A 20,675-nucleotide genomic window follows, 5' to 3' on the forward strand; every position below is an offset into this window, starting at 1 on the left:
CCCTAAATGAAAACTGAAACTGAAAGAAAGAGACAAATTTATACAATAAATCTTTTAAACACACGGCGGTCCTTATACACATACCGCCGTCTAATTGTAAAAAACCACGTCGGTTATTCTTTAATGAAATCAACGTCGTATAATGTAATGGAATCCACGTTGGAATATTACAAAAAAACGACGTGTTAAATAATATACCATGGCGCGAGAGATTAATTTATCGACTTATTATTTTGGAGTTTACTACGACAGTACCTACAAACCTACTGTCGTATTTATTTACCACGTCCTAAGTTCAAATTACCGTCGTATTTTTTCTATTTATACGTCTGCCTTCTCTATAAACCGCCGTCTTATTTTTATAGCTTTTTAAAATTAATTAATTTTTCTTTTATTTTGGTAATATCTTTCTTAACACAAAAAAAAATTTAATTCTCAATCCTCAACAACATTTTCATCTTAAATGGCAAATCTCTTCAATATTTACACAATATATGTACACAAATTAGGCAAATACATCGTGGTTTCTTTTCTGCCTTCACCCTCAGCTTGTTCAACTGTTTCTTCCTCTCATATGCAAGCTGGACCCTCTCCTTCCTCTTGTTCTCAAGCTCCTGCACAGCCACAGATCAATAACTAATAATTTCATAAAATCAAAATCAACAAAGTGTGAAAAGCACACTTTAGAGCATCATGAATGACCATCCTCTTTATCTTATCATAAGGAGCATCAGGAACACCCTCATATGCCTTCAAACGGGCAAGTGAGGCTGCAAACCCATGCTTGGTCTTGTGAGGAATCATTCTGCAAACCCATGCTTGGCCTTGTGAGTGAAATAAAGCAGAAAACGCAACTAAAAACATTTGCTTTCAGAAAGACAATTTTTTAGAATTTGATGAGACAGAGCAAAGGGCAAGAAGAAGTTGGAACCCTAATTGAAAACTGAGAGTTAAAAAACGCGTGAAAAAATCATATTTAAACAAATTATCGTAAATATCCATGTCAGTTCTATTATACATAGCGACGTCATATTTAAATAATCAACGTCAGTTTAGATAAACAAGTGTCGTCATAACTACATCGGAATTCGAAAAGTCGTTTGGCGCGTACTAAAAAGAGAACAACGTCGTTTTCAAAACCCCAAAGTAACCACGTCGGTTTATTAAAATATATAGTTGTTCAATTTCTAAGTACAACGTCAGTTTAAATAAACAAGCGCCGTCATAACCACATCGGAATTCCAAAAGTCGTTCGGCAGTTGTGATAACCACGTCAGTTCTGAATTATTTACCGTCGTTATAACTAAATAATACGTCGGTTTTTAATAAAAACGTCGTTGTATTGAACTCTGGGAAAATATATAAACTTTTCTTCACCTGACCTAATGTTCTACGGTTTTCTCTCACCGATAAAATATCGCAGTTTCCCTCTCATTTCCCAAAAGCAGCATCATCGTCTGAATCTTCGTCTTCGTCTCCAAATCACTATATTCGTCTTCGTCTTTGTCGGAAGGAAACTTTCTTTGCACGCCAAAGGTTTTTTCTCACTCTCTTCCCTGTTTTTACATTTCATTTCAAAACCGTCTTTGTTTGGAAACAAGATTCTGTCAAATTGAGGAAATCTTTCACTGGTTTTGATTAAATTCATAAGTCCATACTCTCACGACACCAAAAGACGACAGTTCTATCTTGTTTTCGACGATAGAATGGACACACCACGACGGTCGTCTTGTCGGAGAAGAACAGTCGTTTTGTGTTTGATGTTGTAAATTTTAAACCACGTCGGTTCTTAGGATGAGTTACCGACGTAGTGTATACACATTTACGTCATGAAAGATATAAAACCGTTGTCTTATTTCCATACATGGTCTGAGAGACTGTTTAATAGGACGTCGCTGTTTTAGTGTTAACGTCGTGGTGTTATATTTACGACGACGGTGTTGTTTTAAAACCGTCGTCCTAATGAGATATCACGGCTGTATTTTAGGACATTGTTTCTTTATTATTACGTCATTTCTTATTAATAACCGACGTTGTTTTCCTTGCAGATTAATTAAAAATGGTTTCGAAATCTCAAAACAACGAAGCTCAAGCTTTAGAGGCCAAATCTGTTTCAAAGGCTCAACTAATTGAAGCCAAATCAGTTTCAAAGCCACAAGGGGATGTAGCCAAATCAGTTTCAAAGGCTCAAGTGGAAGAAGAAAAATCAAGCAAACCCTCGAAGAGGATGAGATTTTCCTCCACTTCCGAGAAAGACTCGAGCATAGCCACATTTGTTGAGGAGCCAAAATCCGGCCGCGGTATCAGCACAATGAGCCGTGTTGTGAAGAGGAAAATTCAGAAGGTTAAGCCTGTGGTTGAGTTCAATAAAAAGGGCAGACCACATGGCAAGGGTGCTGTTGAGATGCAGTCTTACATTGGTGTTTTGGCACGCACCAGAGTCCCTCTTGTGGACAAGAAATGGACTCAATTGCCCAAGGACGTGAAGGAGCAGATTTTGGAAGCTGTTCAAATGTCCTATGTTATTGGGGATAGGTACAAGAGCTTGGTCTTGTCGTCTGCCGCCAAAAAATGGAAGGATTTCAAGTATAACGTAACTAAGCATTATATCCTTCCATTCGCACATGACAAGGAGAAGTTAAAAGAAACCCCTGCGCTTTATAAGTTCATAGAGAAATCGCAATGGGATGCCTTCGTAGCTTCAAGGTTAACCCCAGATTTTGAGGCTAAGCATACTAAGCAGAAACAGAGGAGGGAGAAATTGGAGTACAACCATAGGTTGTCTTGAAAAGGGTATGTTGGTTTGGAGGACCATTTGATAGAAATCATGCCCGATATTGAAGAAATCGATCTAGCTGTTCTATGGAAGAAGGCAAGAGAAGATAAAACAGGAAACATCCCTGATCCAAAGGTTGCAGAGAAGGCAAAAATAATCTTAAGTCTCACTAACTCTGTTCTAAATTTGAAAAACAGAGTGTTTTATTTTGGTATAGACGTTGTACGTTTAAATAAGCGACGTCATAAAATAAACACCACGACGGGTTTAATTTACCGCCGTTTAAAAATGAATAGGACGTCGGTTTTTGAACAAAGTAGACGTCTAGATAGAATTAATACGACGGATTAAATTCCTCTATGAACTGCATTTTTATTTTAAGTTTACTCATGCACACACTCTCCCTCTCTCTGTCTATTTCACTGAAATTTGTGGTGCACAATTTCTGGAAAATAATGCATATTTCAATCGAGTTTTTTCACTTCTTCATTAAACGTTACGACGGTTTTATCTTATCTAGACGTTAGAATGTTTATACAACGACGGTAATTTTGTGCAGCCGTATGAAATTAAGTCCTACGTCTGTTTGTTCAATAGTCCGTCGTCTTACTCTAAATACTACGACGATTTTGATTTATGTTTTAATCTATTTTATTTTGAATATACGACGGGTTTTTATATACCGACGTGTTAAATTAACACTACGTCAGTAATTGAATAAAACTGTCGTTGTTTATAATTTACAACGTCGGTTTATTTATCTGTTTTACACCCTGCTCAGTTTCTAACAATCTCTCTTTCTCTCTTTTAGGATGATTTGCAAAAGCAAGTCTCCGAAGGCACTCTGACTGTCTCCGGGACCAATGATGTCTTGACTCTTGCTTTGGGAACCCCCGAGCATGGTGGGAGAGTCAGAGGAGTTGGTGCTGGCGTTTCCCCAACTCAGTTCTTCAATTTGCCGAAACAGCAAAGAGTGAAATTTGGTGACAAATTGAAGGAAAGTGTGAGGGAGGCAGTCAGAGAAGAGACCTTGAGGATTGAGGCGAAGTCAAGGGAAACTATAATGGAAGCAGTAAGAGCAGAGAGGGAGGCTATGTTGGCATATTTCCGTCAACTAGTTCCTAATTTTGATCCCAGCCAGATGCTCAAAACCCCAATTTCTCCAATTCCTCCAATTACTTTACCCCCTCAAGATCAAAGCCCTAAAAATCCAATGTCTGATAAGGCAAGCTGCTCTGGGGCCACTGGTATCAGACCCCTAGCTTTGGAATTAGAAGATCCAAAGCCTGAAGATGATACTGCTGGAAAACAGAAAGAGGACACGGTAAAATCTCTGCTATTTTATATTTCTGCTTTTTAAATTTTAAATAGACGTCGCTCTTTTTAATATCCGACGTTAAAATTTAAAATAACGACGATATATATTTACCGACGTTAGAAAACAATTATACGTCTGTTGCTTCCAAGAAGCGTCGTGTTTAGTTAAATACCACAACGCTTTTACTTGTTTTGCAAATTATTGGACATTAAAAATAACGACTGTGTTTTTTACCGTCGTCTAACTCTTTTATAAACCATCGTCTATTTCATGATACCATTAACTTCATTTTAATTAGACGACCTTTCTATAGTATAGCGACGTTATAAATTCCACACAACGACGGTTATGTATTTACCGACGTGTATAACCTTTCCTCCGTCAGTATTTACTAGAAACCGTCGTTTATATTATATACCACGTCTGTTTTGTGGGTTTAGTTGGAGTCATTTATTTTAGTTCACACACAAACTAACTTATATTTCTTTATTTATTTCTTGTAACAGGATCTCTCAAAGGTAGACATGCCACCTCCTCTGTTAGCCTTATGCCAACATGTCCAGACCAAGTTGTTGCCTACTAAGGAGGCTGTGACAGTTCACATGCCCAAGGAAGTGTTTCGCTTTGAGCATGATACCTGATCGGTGCATATTTACATATCATTTTGTACCCTTCTAGCTTATGATTTGGTTATGTTTTTGAGTTAAACTTGTGCTTTTAATCCTTTTTGTGTTTATCTTTCAGTTCATTGAGCTTTAGGTAATAATGAGGGCTTTGGATAGTAAATGATGCAATCCATGCATGTTAGGGCCTAATTTGGATGAATGGATGAAGAGCTTAAAGACAAACTCAATTTTGGCTACAGTCCCCTGCCAGCCCAGTTTCGTAGGTCATATTGCAAGCTTTGTTTCAGCAACCTACATAGCTCGGATGAGGCCACATTCTTCATGAACGTTGTTCCAATGGGTGTGTAATATAACATATCCAAAATTCAGCCCCATTGGATAAATATGGAGTCTGTTACCTAGCAAACACAGAGCCATGCTCAGGATGGATTTTATCAGCGCGCAAAATGAGTTAGCAATTTGTTTTGGCCTTAACTTCCTCCTCCGACCTTGGATTGGCCCAAATGATATATGGCTGGAAAGAAGACATTCTGAACTTCAATTTTGAGTGCTTAAAGTCTTAATTTGCTTAAGGGAAGTCCAATTCGTAAGCCCTTGAAGTTGCTGGTCATGCTGACCTCAGGATGAGCTATTATTTCTGGTTGGAAGCTTGGTCATGGTGACATGAAGATGAGCTAGGGCTGCTGGTGGGATTTATTAGTGAAGTGCATCAACCATTTCAGATTTTATAAAACAAGTGTTGTATGCATTAGCCATACTTAATTCAGATTTTCAGCTTCCTTAGGCCTATATATAGTGAGGTTTCCCAAGCTTGTAAACACACCCCAAGGGGGGGAGCTCTCAAACACTTCTCTAGAGCTCCCTTCCCTTCTCTCCCTCAAATTCTCTTAGTTTTCCTTTCTAGTTTTCAATTGTTATAATGAGATCTTTGTGCTGAAATTCTCCTTAAGTTTTTCTTAGTTCCACTTTACTTTTCATTATGTAAATTCTTTTCTTTAGTTTCAAGTTTGATTAGTTTCCAAGTTTCAATTATGGTTTTTGTTCTTATTCATTATGCTTATAAGTTAATATGCTAGTTTGAATGATTGATCACCATTTAGGCTTGCATGTTAGCTATCTTGGTTTGAATTAAGAGTAGACACCATGCTTTAATTCGAATTGAACTATGAATAGGAAGAGTATGTATGGACATTCGACAACAGGGATTAGATACATGCTTGGTTGTTTAAATTGTTCTTCTATGCTTAATGGGTTCCTAATGCTTAATTTTAGGTTAGACAACAAATGATCAAATTAGGGAATTAGGAACACAAGGTTATGACCACACACCATGGCTTAACCATACTTTAGCTAGAATCAATCCATTAATCTAATTGAACTTGGGAACTTATTTGCTTGAGTTACTTTCTTATTTTCTTTTTTCCTTCTTCCATGTTCTTTGTTTTTGTTTCTGTTTTGTATAGGGAAAATGAATTGGATCATTCAATCACCAATCCTCGTGGGATCGACCTCGCACTTACATATGCTATACTACCAAACGGCTCGTGCACTTGCGAGTATCACAAGTTGAGGATGCAACTGAATCCATGTTGTGTAGATACAGCTGCACCAAAATGGATTCAGTTGCATCCTCAACTTGTGATACTCGCAAGTGCACGAGCCGTTTGGTAGTATAGCATATGTAAGTGCGAGGTCGATCCCACGAGGATTGGTGATTGAATGATCCAATTCATTTTCCCTATACAAAACAGAAACAAAAACAAAGAACATGGAAGAAGGAAAAAAGAAAATAAGAAAGTAACTCAAGCAAATAAGTTCCCAAGTTCAATTAGATTAATGGATTGATTCTAGCTAAAGTATGGTTAAGCCATGGTGTGTGGTCATAACCTTGTGTTCCTAATTCCCTAATTTGATCATTTGTTGTCTAACCTAAAATTAAGCATTAGGAACCCATTAAGCATAGAAGAACAATTTAAACAACCAAGCATGTATCTAATCCCTGTTGTCGAATGTCCATACATACTCTTCCTATTCATAGTTCAATTCGAATTAAAGCATGGTGTCTACTCTTAATTCAAACCAAGATAGCTAACATGCAAGCCTAAATGGTGATCAATCATTCAAACTAGCATATTAACTTATAAGCATAATGAATAAGAACAAAAACCATAATTGAAACTTGGAAACTAATCAAACTTGAAACTAAAGAAAAGAATTTACATAATGAAAAGTAAAGTGGAACTAAGAAAAACTTAAGGAGAATTTCAGCACAAAGATCTCATTATAACAATTGAAAACTAGAAAGGAAAACTAAGAGAATTTGAGGGAGAGAAGGGAAGGGAGCTCTAGAGAAGTGTTTGAGAGCTCCCCCCCTTGGGGTGTGTTTACAAGCTTGGGAAACCTCACTATATATAGGCCTAAGGAAGCTGAAAATCTGAATTAAGTATGGCTAATGCATACAACACTTGTTTTATAAAATCTGAAATGGTTGATGCACTTCACTAATAAATCCCACCAGCAGCCCTAGCTCATCTTCATGTCACCATGACCAAGCTTCCAACCAGAAATAATAGCTCATCCTGAGGTCAGCATGACCAGCAACTTCAAGGGCTTACGAATTGGACTTCCCTTAAGCAAATTAAGACTTTAAGCACTCAAAATTGAAGTTCAGAATGTCTTCTTTCCAGCCATATATCATTTGGGCCAATCCAAGGTCGGAGGAGGAAGTTAAGGCCAAAACAAATTGCTAACTCATTTTGCGCGCTGATAAAATCCATCCTGAGCATGGCTCTGTGTTTGCTAGGTAACAGACTCCATATTTATCCAATGGGGCTGAATTTTGGATATGTTATATTACACACCCATTGGAACAACGTTCATGAAGAATGTGGCCTCATCCGAGCTATGTAGGTTGCTGAAACAAAGCTTGCAATATGACCTACGAAACTGGGCTGGCAGGGGACTGTAGCCAAAATTGAGTTTGTCTTTAAGCTCTTCATCCATTCATCCAAATTAGGCCCTAACATGCATGGATTGCATCATTTACTATCCAAAGCCCTCATTATTACCTAAAGCTCAATGAACTGAAAGATAAACACAAAAAGGATTAAAAGCACAAGTTTAACTCAAAAACATAACCAAATCATAAGCTAGAAGGGTACAAAATGATATGTAAATATGCACCGATCAAATACCCCCAAACCTAGATTTTGCTAGTCCTCGAGCAAAACAAAAGGAAAACAAAGATAAAAACAAACAAGAAGTTAACTAGACCACTTTCGTAGGTAACTCGATTGCATTGAGCATATGCAACAAGCCTTTAAACCTCTAGGCATCCCTAGTAGGAGGAGTTGTGTCTCCTGAGGGTTTAACAGATACGATACCCACAAACGTTTTACTGACTCTGTAAAACAAGGTAATTAGAAAACTTAAAAGATTGTTAGTCCTTAAGCAAAATAAAAAACAAAAACAAAAAAAAAAATAATTACATTAACAAAAACAAAACAAAAAAAACAAAACAAAACAAAACAAAACAAAAAAATTACAAAAATAAAAAGAACTCAAAACAATCTTTCCGAACATTTTCTGAAGAGAAATGACTCATGCACATGACTCAAAAGTTTTAACAATAAAAGCTCAATTTTAAACATTATTCACAAAGCGGCAAAGTTCAAAACATAATATGCTCAAAGTGTGGTAGTGTGATAGCCAAATGCAACAAATTCCCCAATCTTAGTTTTCACACAATTTCAAAAATCATACAAAGCACAAGTTCAACTTCAAATCTCACCAAAGTTGTCCTCTCACAAAGGAATCACTCGGAAGAGGGCTATAATGCAACACTCAGTTATAAACATGAGATTAGAGTTAAACCATAAAGACTTAACTCGAAATAGAAAGATGAAGAACTTGCATTAATATGATCTCAAGAAGGATGCCAAACACTTAAAAGTAGAAAAATGAATGCAATTCAACCACATGACATTTAAGATCAATTTAGGTCTTTAACATAGGTTGTAATGGGGCCAAAGGTGTAAGGTGAGTAAGAAATGAAAGGTATGGATAAAACAAAGTCCAAGGAACTCAAAATATAAGAGCATAAAACAATTGTTTACAAGACTTCGAATCATCACAATGAGAATTTATTTTTCTTTTACATGATCAAAACTCCTTATACCTTCATTTACATTGATTCACTCCTTTCCTTGAACACCAATTTATTTTGAAGGCCCAAAAATGAAACCCAAAAATGAAATTTCATTCAACCACCACTTAATCACAACTTTTCTCTTTTCTTTCACCAATTGTGTGATTTTTTTTTTTTTTCCTTCAAAATGTAACACCAATTCCTAAACTTAGTATGAAAAACACATCCCAATTAAAGCTCATGAGTTCCTTAGAAAGGTAAATATTTGTTTTTCAGGCTAAGGCGAGGAAATATAATTGGTAAATGAAAGAAAAGGTTTACATGTAGGCTCAAAATGGTTAACAATGGAAAATCATGCTTAAGCATGCATAAGGTTAGCTTGAAAGGTACAAACGATCCAAAGAGGGCCTAATATCATTTCTTAAATGTCATGAAATCGAATTGCAAAAGAATGAATGACTTTTAAGTATTCAACCAAATCAATGAATAATGAGATCAAACAACAACTTTGATGACAAGAAAATAAGAGTATGTGTATAACACTCATGAAATGAAGCACAAGGCTCAAAAGCTCACATTTATGGTTATATAAGTCTAATTTATGCTTGATACAATTCTTTGGGTCATGCAAATCCTTTAATTGGAGAATTATGAAACAAATGGCAAGTGCAAAGAAGGTTTCGAACATATCATGCTAGAACGATGCCAAATTAATCAATTAATTAAATTTTTTTTTTTTTTTTTTTTTTTTTTACAATAAAAATTTACAAGGAAAAAAAATAAATAATAAATAAAATTCAATTTTCATTTAAGTCATGCAAACATTTATCACAATCTCATCAAATGTGTTCGGAAAGTGAATAAAATCAAAATCAAAATAAAAGCAAGACTTAACAAAATAAAATAAAAATAAAAACAAGCAAATAAAAAAAAAAATTAAATAAAATTAAGGAAAAACCAATTTTACATGCTAAACTCCAATACCCCCAAACCTAGAAATGAACATTGTCCTCAATGTTTAAAAATTAGGAACAAGCAATGTCATAATAAGAAATGAAAGGTACTAAAGTAAATATAAACCACACAAAAAAAAAAAAAAAAAAAAAAAAACACAAATAAAATAATTACAAAAATAAAAATTACAAAACAAACAAACAAATAAACAAAAAAGAAAAAAAATGAAACAGTAAAACACTCGAAACAGAAAGCCCTAAACAGACAAAACAGTAAGCCCTAAACAGACAGTCTTACGCAAACCAAAACCCAAACAATTGAAAGCCCAACCCAAAAGAAAGTTAACCCACCTTGAAACCTAAACAACGGTGAAAACCCGACCCACAATGAAATCCGAAGCCCACACGTTTTTTTATTATTATTTTTTATTTTTAAGAGAACATGGGTCATGATGTCTCGGTTCAGTGTAAGGGACCAACTGACAGGGCGAGACACGTGTTGACGCGTAGAGGCGCCGCAGACTCCACAAGCAAAAATTACGGGCTCATGGAAAGGCGCGAAGACTTTACTGAACGCGTTCGTTCAGAAAAGACACGTCGTGATAAATGAGTTGGGTATGGTTGGAAGGCGAGAAGGTTGTGGGACTCAAGGAATGCTGGAGATTCAGAAAATGCTCAGATGCTGTAATGGCTAGGGTTTGTCAAAGACTAAGTCTATAAGAAAGGGTGAAAAAAAAAAAAAAACGCAAACTCAGAAACACACAAAAGAGAAAAGAAAGAAAGAAGAAAAGAGAGTGAGAAATCAAATGGCCTCAAACTACCCATTTTCGTTGGATCTCAACCTAGCTCCACCGACTCAGACACGAGGCCAAGCAGCGGCACCAGTATGGATGCCCTACTTTGCTTCCGCACGGGGGCCTGTGACAGTAACTGACTCAATACTCCTGGACAACGATGTTGCCATTGGAGTGGCTAGAAATTTAGTGACCCCTAAAGATATACGTGTTCTGGGGACAAGGGATGACAACCGGGTCGTGAGCGATGCCCTGGCACTGAGCGTGCAGAGTACAGCAACAGTCGCAAGTTTGGGTCATCGCCTACTTGCGAAGTCCCATGAGGTAGAGGTGCTGAAAGGTCAGTTGGCGGCGGAGCGAAGTATGGTTGAGGAGTGTCAGACTGCTATAAAAAGCTTGAAAAGGGAGAGGTCAAGGATAGTGGAGGTGAATCGACACCAGCTAGAAGTATTGCGGGACGAGAATAAAAACCTATCAAAAATGGTAGAGTTGTACTCTCGCGACATGCGAAAACAGCTGGAAGACCTAGACCGACCGGGTAAACGCAAACAAGCAGATCGCGAGAGTAGTTACGCTCAAGCTAAGATTGCGATCTTTGGGAGCTCAAGTGATGAGCCCCAAGAAGCTATGCGTGAAGCCCCGGAAGAGGACAGCCAGAGGGCCAAACTCAAAGCTCCAATGGTCGAGACACCAAGCATCGAGAAGAAATGATTTCCTACTGCATTATTGTTGTTTTTATTTTCTTTTGTTGTTTTTGTATTTTCGTTATTTTGTTTCGGAAATAAAAGAGTAAGGTTGCAGAAAGAAAAAGAAAAAGAAAAAGAAAAAGAAAAAAAAACGACAAACGGAAAAGAAAACACATTTCCCTAACTAAAATAAGATAAAGATGATAGCCGAAAGGGAAAAGCAAAAACACAAAGCTCTAGAAAATGAAAGTAACGGGCAAAAACATTAAACACCAGAAAACACGGAAAAAAGAAAAGTAAAGTAAAAGTAAAGGTGCTCCCCCTTGAAGCGATTAGGTCGAGCATGCCCGGGAAATCCGAAATGGTGTTGGCTCTCTCTCATCAGCATATGTCTATTTAAACCACACCTCTGCAAGCGGATGATACCCAGCATTTCTTCCTGCAAACTCAAGGAAAAACATCAAAAAATTTAGAAGCAAAACAAATGGCATCCTCATGCACTCACCTTGATGATCTCAACCTTGAGCTCTCACTTGCACCACCAAATGCCCAGACAAGGGCTCCTCCAACTCCTGTCTTCCCAAACTCCACATATCATCACGGTACGGCCTCAAACTTTGCTGAGATAATACCGAACTTTTCTGAGGCAATGCCGAATAGAGCAGCGCTGCTGGGAGGCATGATTGGTAACAAGCTCACACCGACAGATCATCTGCATGTGGCACAGAGGTCTGACAAGGCAGCGGTGGAGGAGTCCCACAATTTAACTGTACTCCACGCGGTCTCGGCTACCAATTTGGGCATGCGATTGCTGGCGAGAACACGGGAGTGTGCCGCGATGAGCGAGGAAATAACTTCCTTGAAGGCTATGGTGGCGGACTTGCAGAAGCGGCTCTATTGTGCCAATCAGCACATGGAAGCACTGCAGAGAAAAAATGAGGACCATGTGGAGCTGCTGCAGATTCTGCAAGTAAGAGAAAACAGAGGCATGCCATGAAGATGAAGATGAAGATGAAGAAGTTGTTTTTATTTTTAATTTACTTGAATGTTTTTTTTTTTTTTTTTTTTTTTATTTTTTTATTTTTTATAAACTTTTTATCTTTTTGAATGCAATGTTTGAATAAAAATGTGTTTTTAACACTCAGAAATAAACTAATTAACCACACCACGTAAATAAATAAACTAACCTAATAAAACAACAAAAAAACATAAAAGAAAACAAAGAAGTTCCAAATTGCAATTTACAAGGAAAAATAAAAACCCAATTTTCAATTTTCAATTTTTTTTTTTTATATTTATTATTATTGTTTTTAAAACACACAAATATACAAGCAACTCACGGATGACCAGTTAAGGGCCTCAGAAAACACAGCCAGGGGATCCGGGAAGGTTGGAGGGGTCACAATGGTCCCGCTTAAAACCCAAACTTCTTAGACACCGAAGGTGTCGCCTATAGAACTCCTAGACACTGTATTGACGGAAGTGCTCACTGGAGTTACCATAAGTCAGCTCATATGAAAAATCTTTTTAAAATTTTTAAGATAAGAAACAAAAACAAATTAAGATAAAATGGAACAACAAACCATAAACGAAAATGAACTAAGTACTCTAAACAAATTCAAACAAACAACATAAATTGTTGTACTAAAAGAAACAAACCAAGAAACCAAAGAAAAAAAAAAAACAAACAGCACTTGCTATCACCCGTTTATCACCATTTGGACAGATTCGTTTCTATGTTTTTCAGCTTCGACCTCTGTTCAGTTTTTAGGCTATAACTTTCCAACCGTAAGTCCAAATTTTACGTTCTTTATATAGTTGGATTCAGCATAGAAAAACAAAGAACTCAACGCGGACCAAAAGGCAAAAACAACTACGAAAATAAACAGAATTCAAAGAAGAGAAAGGATTGAAATGCTCCCCCTTGAAGCGATTAGCTGGAGAGTGGTTGGCCATAGCAGCTGGAGGTCGACTTCTCCGCTACTCCATACTCCATGTCTCTATGGATTGGGTTGTCTCCTCTCTCTCCCTCTATCTTATTGAGCTACTTCAGAAATGCTTAAAGAAAGACAAGGAAACTTGAAACAGATTTTTAGATTTATTGGATTAGGAAACCATAACTTAAATGAAAAGGATAAACTAAACTAAAACATCAAGATTAGGGATCTTGACCACAAACATCTAATTCCATGCTTCAAAGTAATAAGCACCAATGGGTTGTGTAAGCTGGGACTTAAACCCAGTTCTCTTGCTTGTTGGGCAATTGTCCTTTTCTGTTGGACTACAAACACAACTTGTCCATCAATGGCATTAACTTTAAAACAAGAAATTGTCTAGAAAAACATGAAACTGAAAAATAAAAATAAAACAAGGGAAAAGAAATAGAACCAAACTATGTTGCCAATCCCCGGCAACGGCGCCAAAAACTTGTTGTGTAGATACAGCTGCACCAAAATGGATTCAGTTGCATCCTCAACTTGTGATACTCGCAAGTGCACGAGCCGTTTGGTAGTATAGCATATGTAAGTGCGAGGTCGATCCCACGAGGATTGGTGATTGAATGATCCAATTCATTTTCCCTATACAAAACAGAAACAAAAACAAAGAACATGGAAGAAGGAAAAAAGAAAATAAGAAAGTAACTCAAGCAAATAAGTTCCCAAGTTCAATTAGATTAATGGATTGATTCTAGCTAAAGTATGGTTAAGCCATGGTGTGTGGTCATAACCTTGTGTTCCTAATTCCCTAATTTGATCATTTGTTGTCTAACCTAAAATTAAGCATTAGGAACCCATTAAGCATAGAAGAACAATTTAAACAACCAAGCATGTATCTAATCCCTGTTGTCGAATGTCCATACATACTCTTCCTATTCATAGTTCAATTCGAATTAAAGCATGGTGTCTACTCTTAATTCAAACCAAGATAGCTAACATGCAAGCCTAAATGGTGATCAATCATTCAAACTAGCATATTAACTTATAAGCATAATGAATAAGAACAAAAACCATAATTGAAACTTGGAAACTAATCAAACTTGAAACTAAAGAAAAGAATTTACATAATGAAAAGTAAAGTGGAACTAAGAAAAACTTAAGGAGAATTTCAGCACAAAGATCTCATTATAACAATTGAAAACTAGAAAGGAAAACTAAGAGAATTTGAGGGAGAGAAGGGAAGGGAGCTCTAGAGAAGTGTTTGAGAGCTCCCCCCCTTGGGGTGTGTTTACAAGCTTGGGAAACCTCACTATATATAGGCCTAAGGAAGCTGAAAATCTGAATTAAGTATGGCTAATGCATACAACACTTGTTTTATAAAATCTGAAATGGTTGATGCACTTCACTAATAAATCCCACCAGCAGCCCTAGCTCATCTTCATGTCACCATGACCAAGCTCCCAACCAGAAATAATAGCTCATCCTGAGGTCAGCATGACCAGCAACTTCAAGGGCTTACGAATTGGACTTCCCTTAAGCAAATTAAGACTTTAAGCACTCAAAATTGAAGTTCAGAATGTCTTCTTTCCAGCCATATATCATTTGGGCCAATCCAAGGTCGGAGGAGGAAGTTAAGGCCAAAACAAATTGCTAACTCATTTTGCGCGCTGATAAAATCCATCCTGAGCATGGCTCTGTGTTTGCTAGGTAACAGACTCCATATTTATCCAATGGGGCTGAATTTTGGATATGTTATATTACACACCCATTGGAACAACGTTCATGAAGAATGTGGCCTCATCCGAGCTATGTAGGTTGCTGAAACAAAGCTTGCAATATGACCTACGAAACTGGGCTGGCAGGGGACTGTAGCCAAAATTGAGTTTGTCTTTAAGCTCTTCATCCATTCATCCAAATTAGGCCCTAACATGCATGGATTGCATCATTTACTATCCAAAGCCCTCATTATTACCTAAAGCTCAATGAACTGAAAGATAAACACAAAAAGGATTAAAAGCACAAGTTTAACTCAAAAACATAACCAAATCATAAGCTAGAAGGGTACAAAATGATATGTAAATATGCACCGATCAATACCTTCCTCTTACCTGAAGATATTTTGCAGTTTGGTTCCATGGTTGAGATTGAAACCACAGTGATATCAGTATACATGAGGTAATTCTAGAAATCCCATTTTGTTTTACATTTCCCTTTCTTTCAAATTAAAATCTCATTTAATTGACTTTCATATATTTAGGTTCCTATTTGACTATTTAAAAATGGCAAATATGGTAAACCTTGTTGGCTTCGTGGACCCTGGGCTAGCGAGCTCTCAATCTGGATCTCTATCAGACAGAACAAAAAACCTGTCAAATCACTTGAAAACAGCAAATGGGAATCAATTTTTCTTGGTCCCTTATAATCCAGGGTTAGTATTTAAAGTATTTTCCTAAGCTCGTAATATTTTTCTTTGTAGTACTATTTAACCTATATGGATCATTATGTGTAGGGGTCATTGGGTGATGGTAATTGTGAGACCAGCAACGGAGACTGCCTATTACATGAATTCATTGCCAAAACGCATGGTTGACGACGACATGAAAAGTATAGTGAATACGTAAGTTGATTTCTTCTGATTTAAGATTTTTTTCCTTTAGAGTATTTGAATATACAACGGTTTTTAATAATACCGACATTATAATGAAAATATAACGACGGTACGTTATTACCAACGTGTTAAAAATAATTTATTATGTCAGTATTGTCTTAAAAACGTCGTGTTAATTTAACTACCACGTCGTTTGTGTTTTATTTAAGAACGTTTTAATTTTTTATGTTCAATTTTTTGTTATACGACGTTTTACTCTTACCGACGTTATAATGTTATACAATGATGGTAATTTGTTACCGCCGTTTGTAACAAAATATCACGTCATTTTTTTTAAAACTCTGTCGTTTTGACTGATTTACCAAGACGGTTACTATTTGTATTTAAATTTTTTGTTTTGTCATTAACACCCTTTGTTTTGTAACAGGTCAATTAAAATGTTTAACATTCATATAAACAAAAATTCACGTAAACAGCAAGCCATTTGGAAAAATCTACATGGCACTCCTGAACAACCAACAAGTGTAGAGTGTGGCTATTACGTGATGCGATTCATGAGAGATATAATTCATGTTCCAGACCTAAATTTCGAGAAGAAGGTAAAACGCAAAATTTTAGATATACTTTCTCTATTTTACTACGTCAGATTTTTGTTTAAAACCGTCGTTTGTATCTTTATAACACGTCCGTTTTTTGGTTTATTTTGCAGTTCGAAAAGAAAAAAGATAAAGTTCAGTATAAACAAGAGGATATTGACCAAGTTAGGCATGAATGGGCAGAATTCGTGAACAAGTTATTACCGAAGGATAATTGATGTACATAAATATTTATGAACAATGTTTAGGTTTATTTTAGTTTATTTAAAATGTACATAAATATTTTTGTTGTAATCAAGCGAACAACCATAAAAAAAATTAAATATTTTTTAAAAACTTGTTTAGTTCCCAAAAACCGACGTCTGATTCTAATTTACACGTCTCATATGTGTACACAATGGTCGTCTTGCTGTAACTGGAAATATAACATCGACGGCAATTCTTAAAAACGACATGTAATAGTAATAAACACGACGGTTTATAATTAATTCATCTTCTATAGGTGAATTTTGTACCGATATACTACGTCGGTTAGTATAACCATATCGACGTCTTAATAATATACAAAGGCGGTTATTATTAAACATTTGACGTTGTATAGATAAACAACGTCGGTTATATAAAATAAAATGACGTGGTAATACAATAATCCACGTCGGTTATCCAAAAAGACGTCGTTTTCTATTCGTTTCGACGTCTAAAAAATAAATGACGTCATTTTGTGATGTTTAACGTCGTTGTAAACGGATACAACGTCGGCTATGTCATTTTTCATTTAATTTTTAATGACTTTTATATTTTATTTAATTCCATATTAAATTCAAAACTAAATCCAAAAATTAAACTGAAAACTACCAAGCACTCATTGAAATATTGTCTCTATCCTAAAGTTTTAAAAAATATAATTTTAGAAATATTTTTTTATTGTATTTAATTACTAATATTAATAATATATTCAAAACAAAATCCGAAAAATATACCGACAAATTCTATGCACTGATTGAGACAATATCTTGCCCGTTAAGGCCTGAAAAATGTAATTTTAGTTTTCAAAGTTCAAATGATAACAAAATTCAAACAAATTTAGAGACAAAGCACGGTACTCCTTATACTTTACATAACATAACCCTAAAGTTTATGTGATCCATTGGTGCCCATAAATTCAAAATTATGAAATCCATATTACTATTGTAGAAGGCATTGTTGTAAGGAGTCCATAGCAATTTTCGGTTCATTTTTCTCATATTTGTGTATTTTTTTTAAATTATTGTAAAATTTAGGGTTTTTTGAAACGACGCTGGTTTTCTCCCGCTGTTTTTGGTCAACTACATAAACCAAGACTAATTGAATTCGGTCTACGACGTCGGTTATTAAACAGCGACGTGCGTTATGTTTACAACGTCAGTCCTGTGTAGAAACCGCCGTCGTAAGTATGAATTAGACGTCCATATAAGTATTGACCGTCGTCGTTTAAAAACGCGGTACTTTAAAAAATTTGACCGCGACCTAAAATTTTCAGAATTTCCCTTTAACCCTCAAATAGTTCATTCTCTCTCTTCAACATAAATTTGTCTGAAAGTTTTCGCTCTCTCTCAAGCAGATGTCATATTCTCTCAGCTCTCTCTCAAGCTTTTGTTATATTCTCTCAGCTCCCTCTCAAAGCATTGGGTACGTTGATTCTCCAAGCTCTCTCTCAAGAAGTTGTTATATTCTCGCAGCTCTCTCTCAATATCCATGTAAGTACAACCATAGTCCCTTTAACCCTAATCTCTTCTTAAATCCATAAATGTTTTCATTGGTAGCTATGGGTTCTTAATTGGTAGCTATATTAGGGTTCTTTTATGTTTTGGTGTTTGCATTCTTGTAATAATTACTCTCTGTTTGGGTTCTTTTATGTTTGTTTGGCCATGGGTTCTTGGAAAAGGAATGGGGATGGGAGATTTAAGCTGTTTTTTTTTTTTAACTACGACGACGGTTGACGGATCAAACCGTCGTCCAAATGTTTAGTATACGTCGGTTGTTCATTTACTCACGTCGTCTGAGTTTTAAGCCGCAACTGGTAGCCTAAAGACGACTGTTTCTCCATTAAACGTCGTCTTAAGGCTACCAGAACCTCGTACAAATTTCTGGGTTTGGGTATCTTAATGACGACGGTGACTATAGATGCCGTCGTCTGAATTTATATTAAACGACGATTATTTTGTTCAAACCGTCGTCTTGTCCATGTTTTATATTTAATTTTCATTTTGTTCTCTGCTATTTGAATGAGGTAGTGTTTCATTGCTGGTCTTTCCACTTTAATATATATATATATATATATATATATATATATATATATATATATATTTATAAGATTTTATAGAGTGTGAGATGGATAAGTCATGGATGCATGCGGATAGAAGATCGAAGGCATATGAGTTAGGGGTGGAAGGATTTTTGAATTTTGCGTCAGAAAATCTTGGAAATACAACTGAGATTCGTTGTCCATGTGTTAAATGTGAGAATATTCGATTGTTTGGGGTTGGAATTATCAATGCATCGTGGTTGGTCGGTAGTGTTATCAATGCCTAATAGAGAATATAATGATGTTATTGGTGGTGATGTGCTAGGTGATATTAGAATTGAGTGTGAGCCATTTACTAGAGGGATACCAAATGTTGACACATTTGATGACCTAGTGGGTGAGTTTGGGAGTGAGAATATTAGAGATGGGTGTGAAGATATATGGATTGATTGATTGTTGTAATGTATGACATTAGTTATGCAGTTAATTGTATGACATTAATTCATAGCTCTGTATATCATTTTAATTCCGATCACATTTTCATTATGCAGGCTTTGGGCACGACAAATCAAAAATTAAAAATAATCGGTTAAAGCTGAAAATACGACGGTCAAGTTACAAAAATCGCAAAAAGAGACGTCTACAAAACAACCAATGTCGGGTTTTCACAACCGACGTGGAAAGACAACGCAAAAATGAAATAAAAACCGCCATTTGAAAAAGAAAACACGTCGGTTAATTAAAAGTCATTTCAAAACGGTTAATAAATATTTAAAACAACGACGTTTAATAAAATAATCAACGACGAACAATAAAGTATAACACGACGGCAGAGCTCAAACCGACGAATTTACGGATATAATCAATTGATGATTAACGTCGTAAAAACATTGTTGCACGTCAGTTATAATTAAACAATTGACGTCTCGGAGAATACACACGTCAAAAAAGGTTATAAAAGAGACTTAACAAAGACTAGCCACGTCATGGAATAAATAAATAACCGACGTAGTAAGGATATAACAACGTCGAATAATTGAATTCTTGGGACATAGTAAAGTATAACCACGACCTTTATTTTACAATAACCAACGTCAAATCCATAACTCAAGGCGTTTCGTTACTTCTTAACGACGGTTAGGCTAAAAGCAATGACGTCTCAGAGATTACACACGTCTAAGTGGCTCACAAAAGAGACTTTTAAAATGCCAACAACGTCAAAGTCTATAACCACCAACGTTGTAAAATACTAACAACGTCCTAAAATGTGACTCGTAGGCCATAGTAAATGGATTAAACATGACAGGTATTTTAATTAACCGACATGTAATATTAAATCCACGTCGTTTTTTTCTGTGTTCAAGCCGTCAAAATAATTTTCAACGTCTGTGGTGACCTAAAGGGTCGTGGTTTTTTTTTTTTTTAACGTCAGTCCAAGTAAATATATGCCATGTTAAATATTTAAGACGTCACTTTTTTTGACAAAAGTGATGTATAATTTACCATGTTATATGTTTTAGACGTCAGTTTTTTTATTTAGTGAACGTAGTATTTATTAACCACGATGGTTTCTACGTTTTACACGTCGGTTTTGTTTTAATTAGAGACGTTGATAAAAATATTTATGTCGGGTTTGTAGTTGTTTTTGACATTTAACATTATTTAAACGTCTGTGTTTTACTAAAACCGTCGTCTAATATAGTCGAAAGTTGTCTTTTTATGCTTTTATGTATGAAATAGACGTCGGTTTTAGTTTTTTTTATGACGTGTAATATATTAACCACGTCGGTGATTTGCCATCGTTATTTCATGAGTTAAAAGACGGCGGTCGATTTCACGTCGGTTGTAAAACATGATACACAACGGTGGATTCCCGTCGTCTATTTCGTTTTTTGTAGTAGTGACTACACGAGGTTTGAGTTGCAAGCCTCTAGAAGACGAGGCTCCCCT

At 36.0% G+C, this 20,675-nt stretch overlaps 1 protein-coding gene across 1 annotated transcript in view; it reads left to right on the top strand.

Annotated features, from left to right (window-relative positions):
• Positions 1–20,675, top strand: part of LOC110746387 (putative O-methyltransferase 3) — a 92,530-nt gene that overhangs the window by 50,947 nt on the left and 20,908 nt on the right. Inside the window, exons 5-6 of the mRNA XM_088250564.1 lie at positions 11,495–11,549; positions 20,253–20,259. Coding sequence (XP_088106690.1) covers positions 11,495–11,549; positions 20,253–20,259 — 62 coding nt within the window. The remainder of the gene's footprint in view (positions 1–11,494; positions 11,550–20,252; positions 20,260–20,675) is intronic.

Source organism: Prunus avium, chromosome 3 (assembly GCF_965620075.1).
Source record: "Prunus avium chromosome 3, drPruAviu1.hap1.1, whole genome shotgun sequence".
In the NCBI taxonomy this organism is placed as follows: domain Eukaryota; kingdom Viridiplantae; phylum Streptophyta; class Magnoliopsida; order Rosales; family Rosaceae; genus Prunus; species Prunus avium.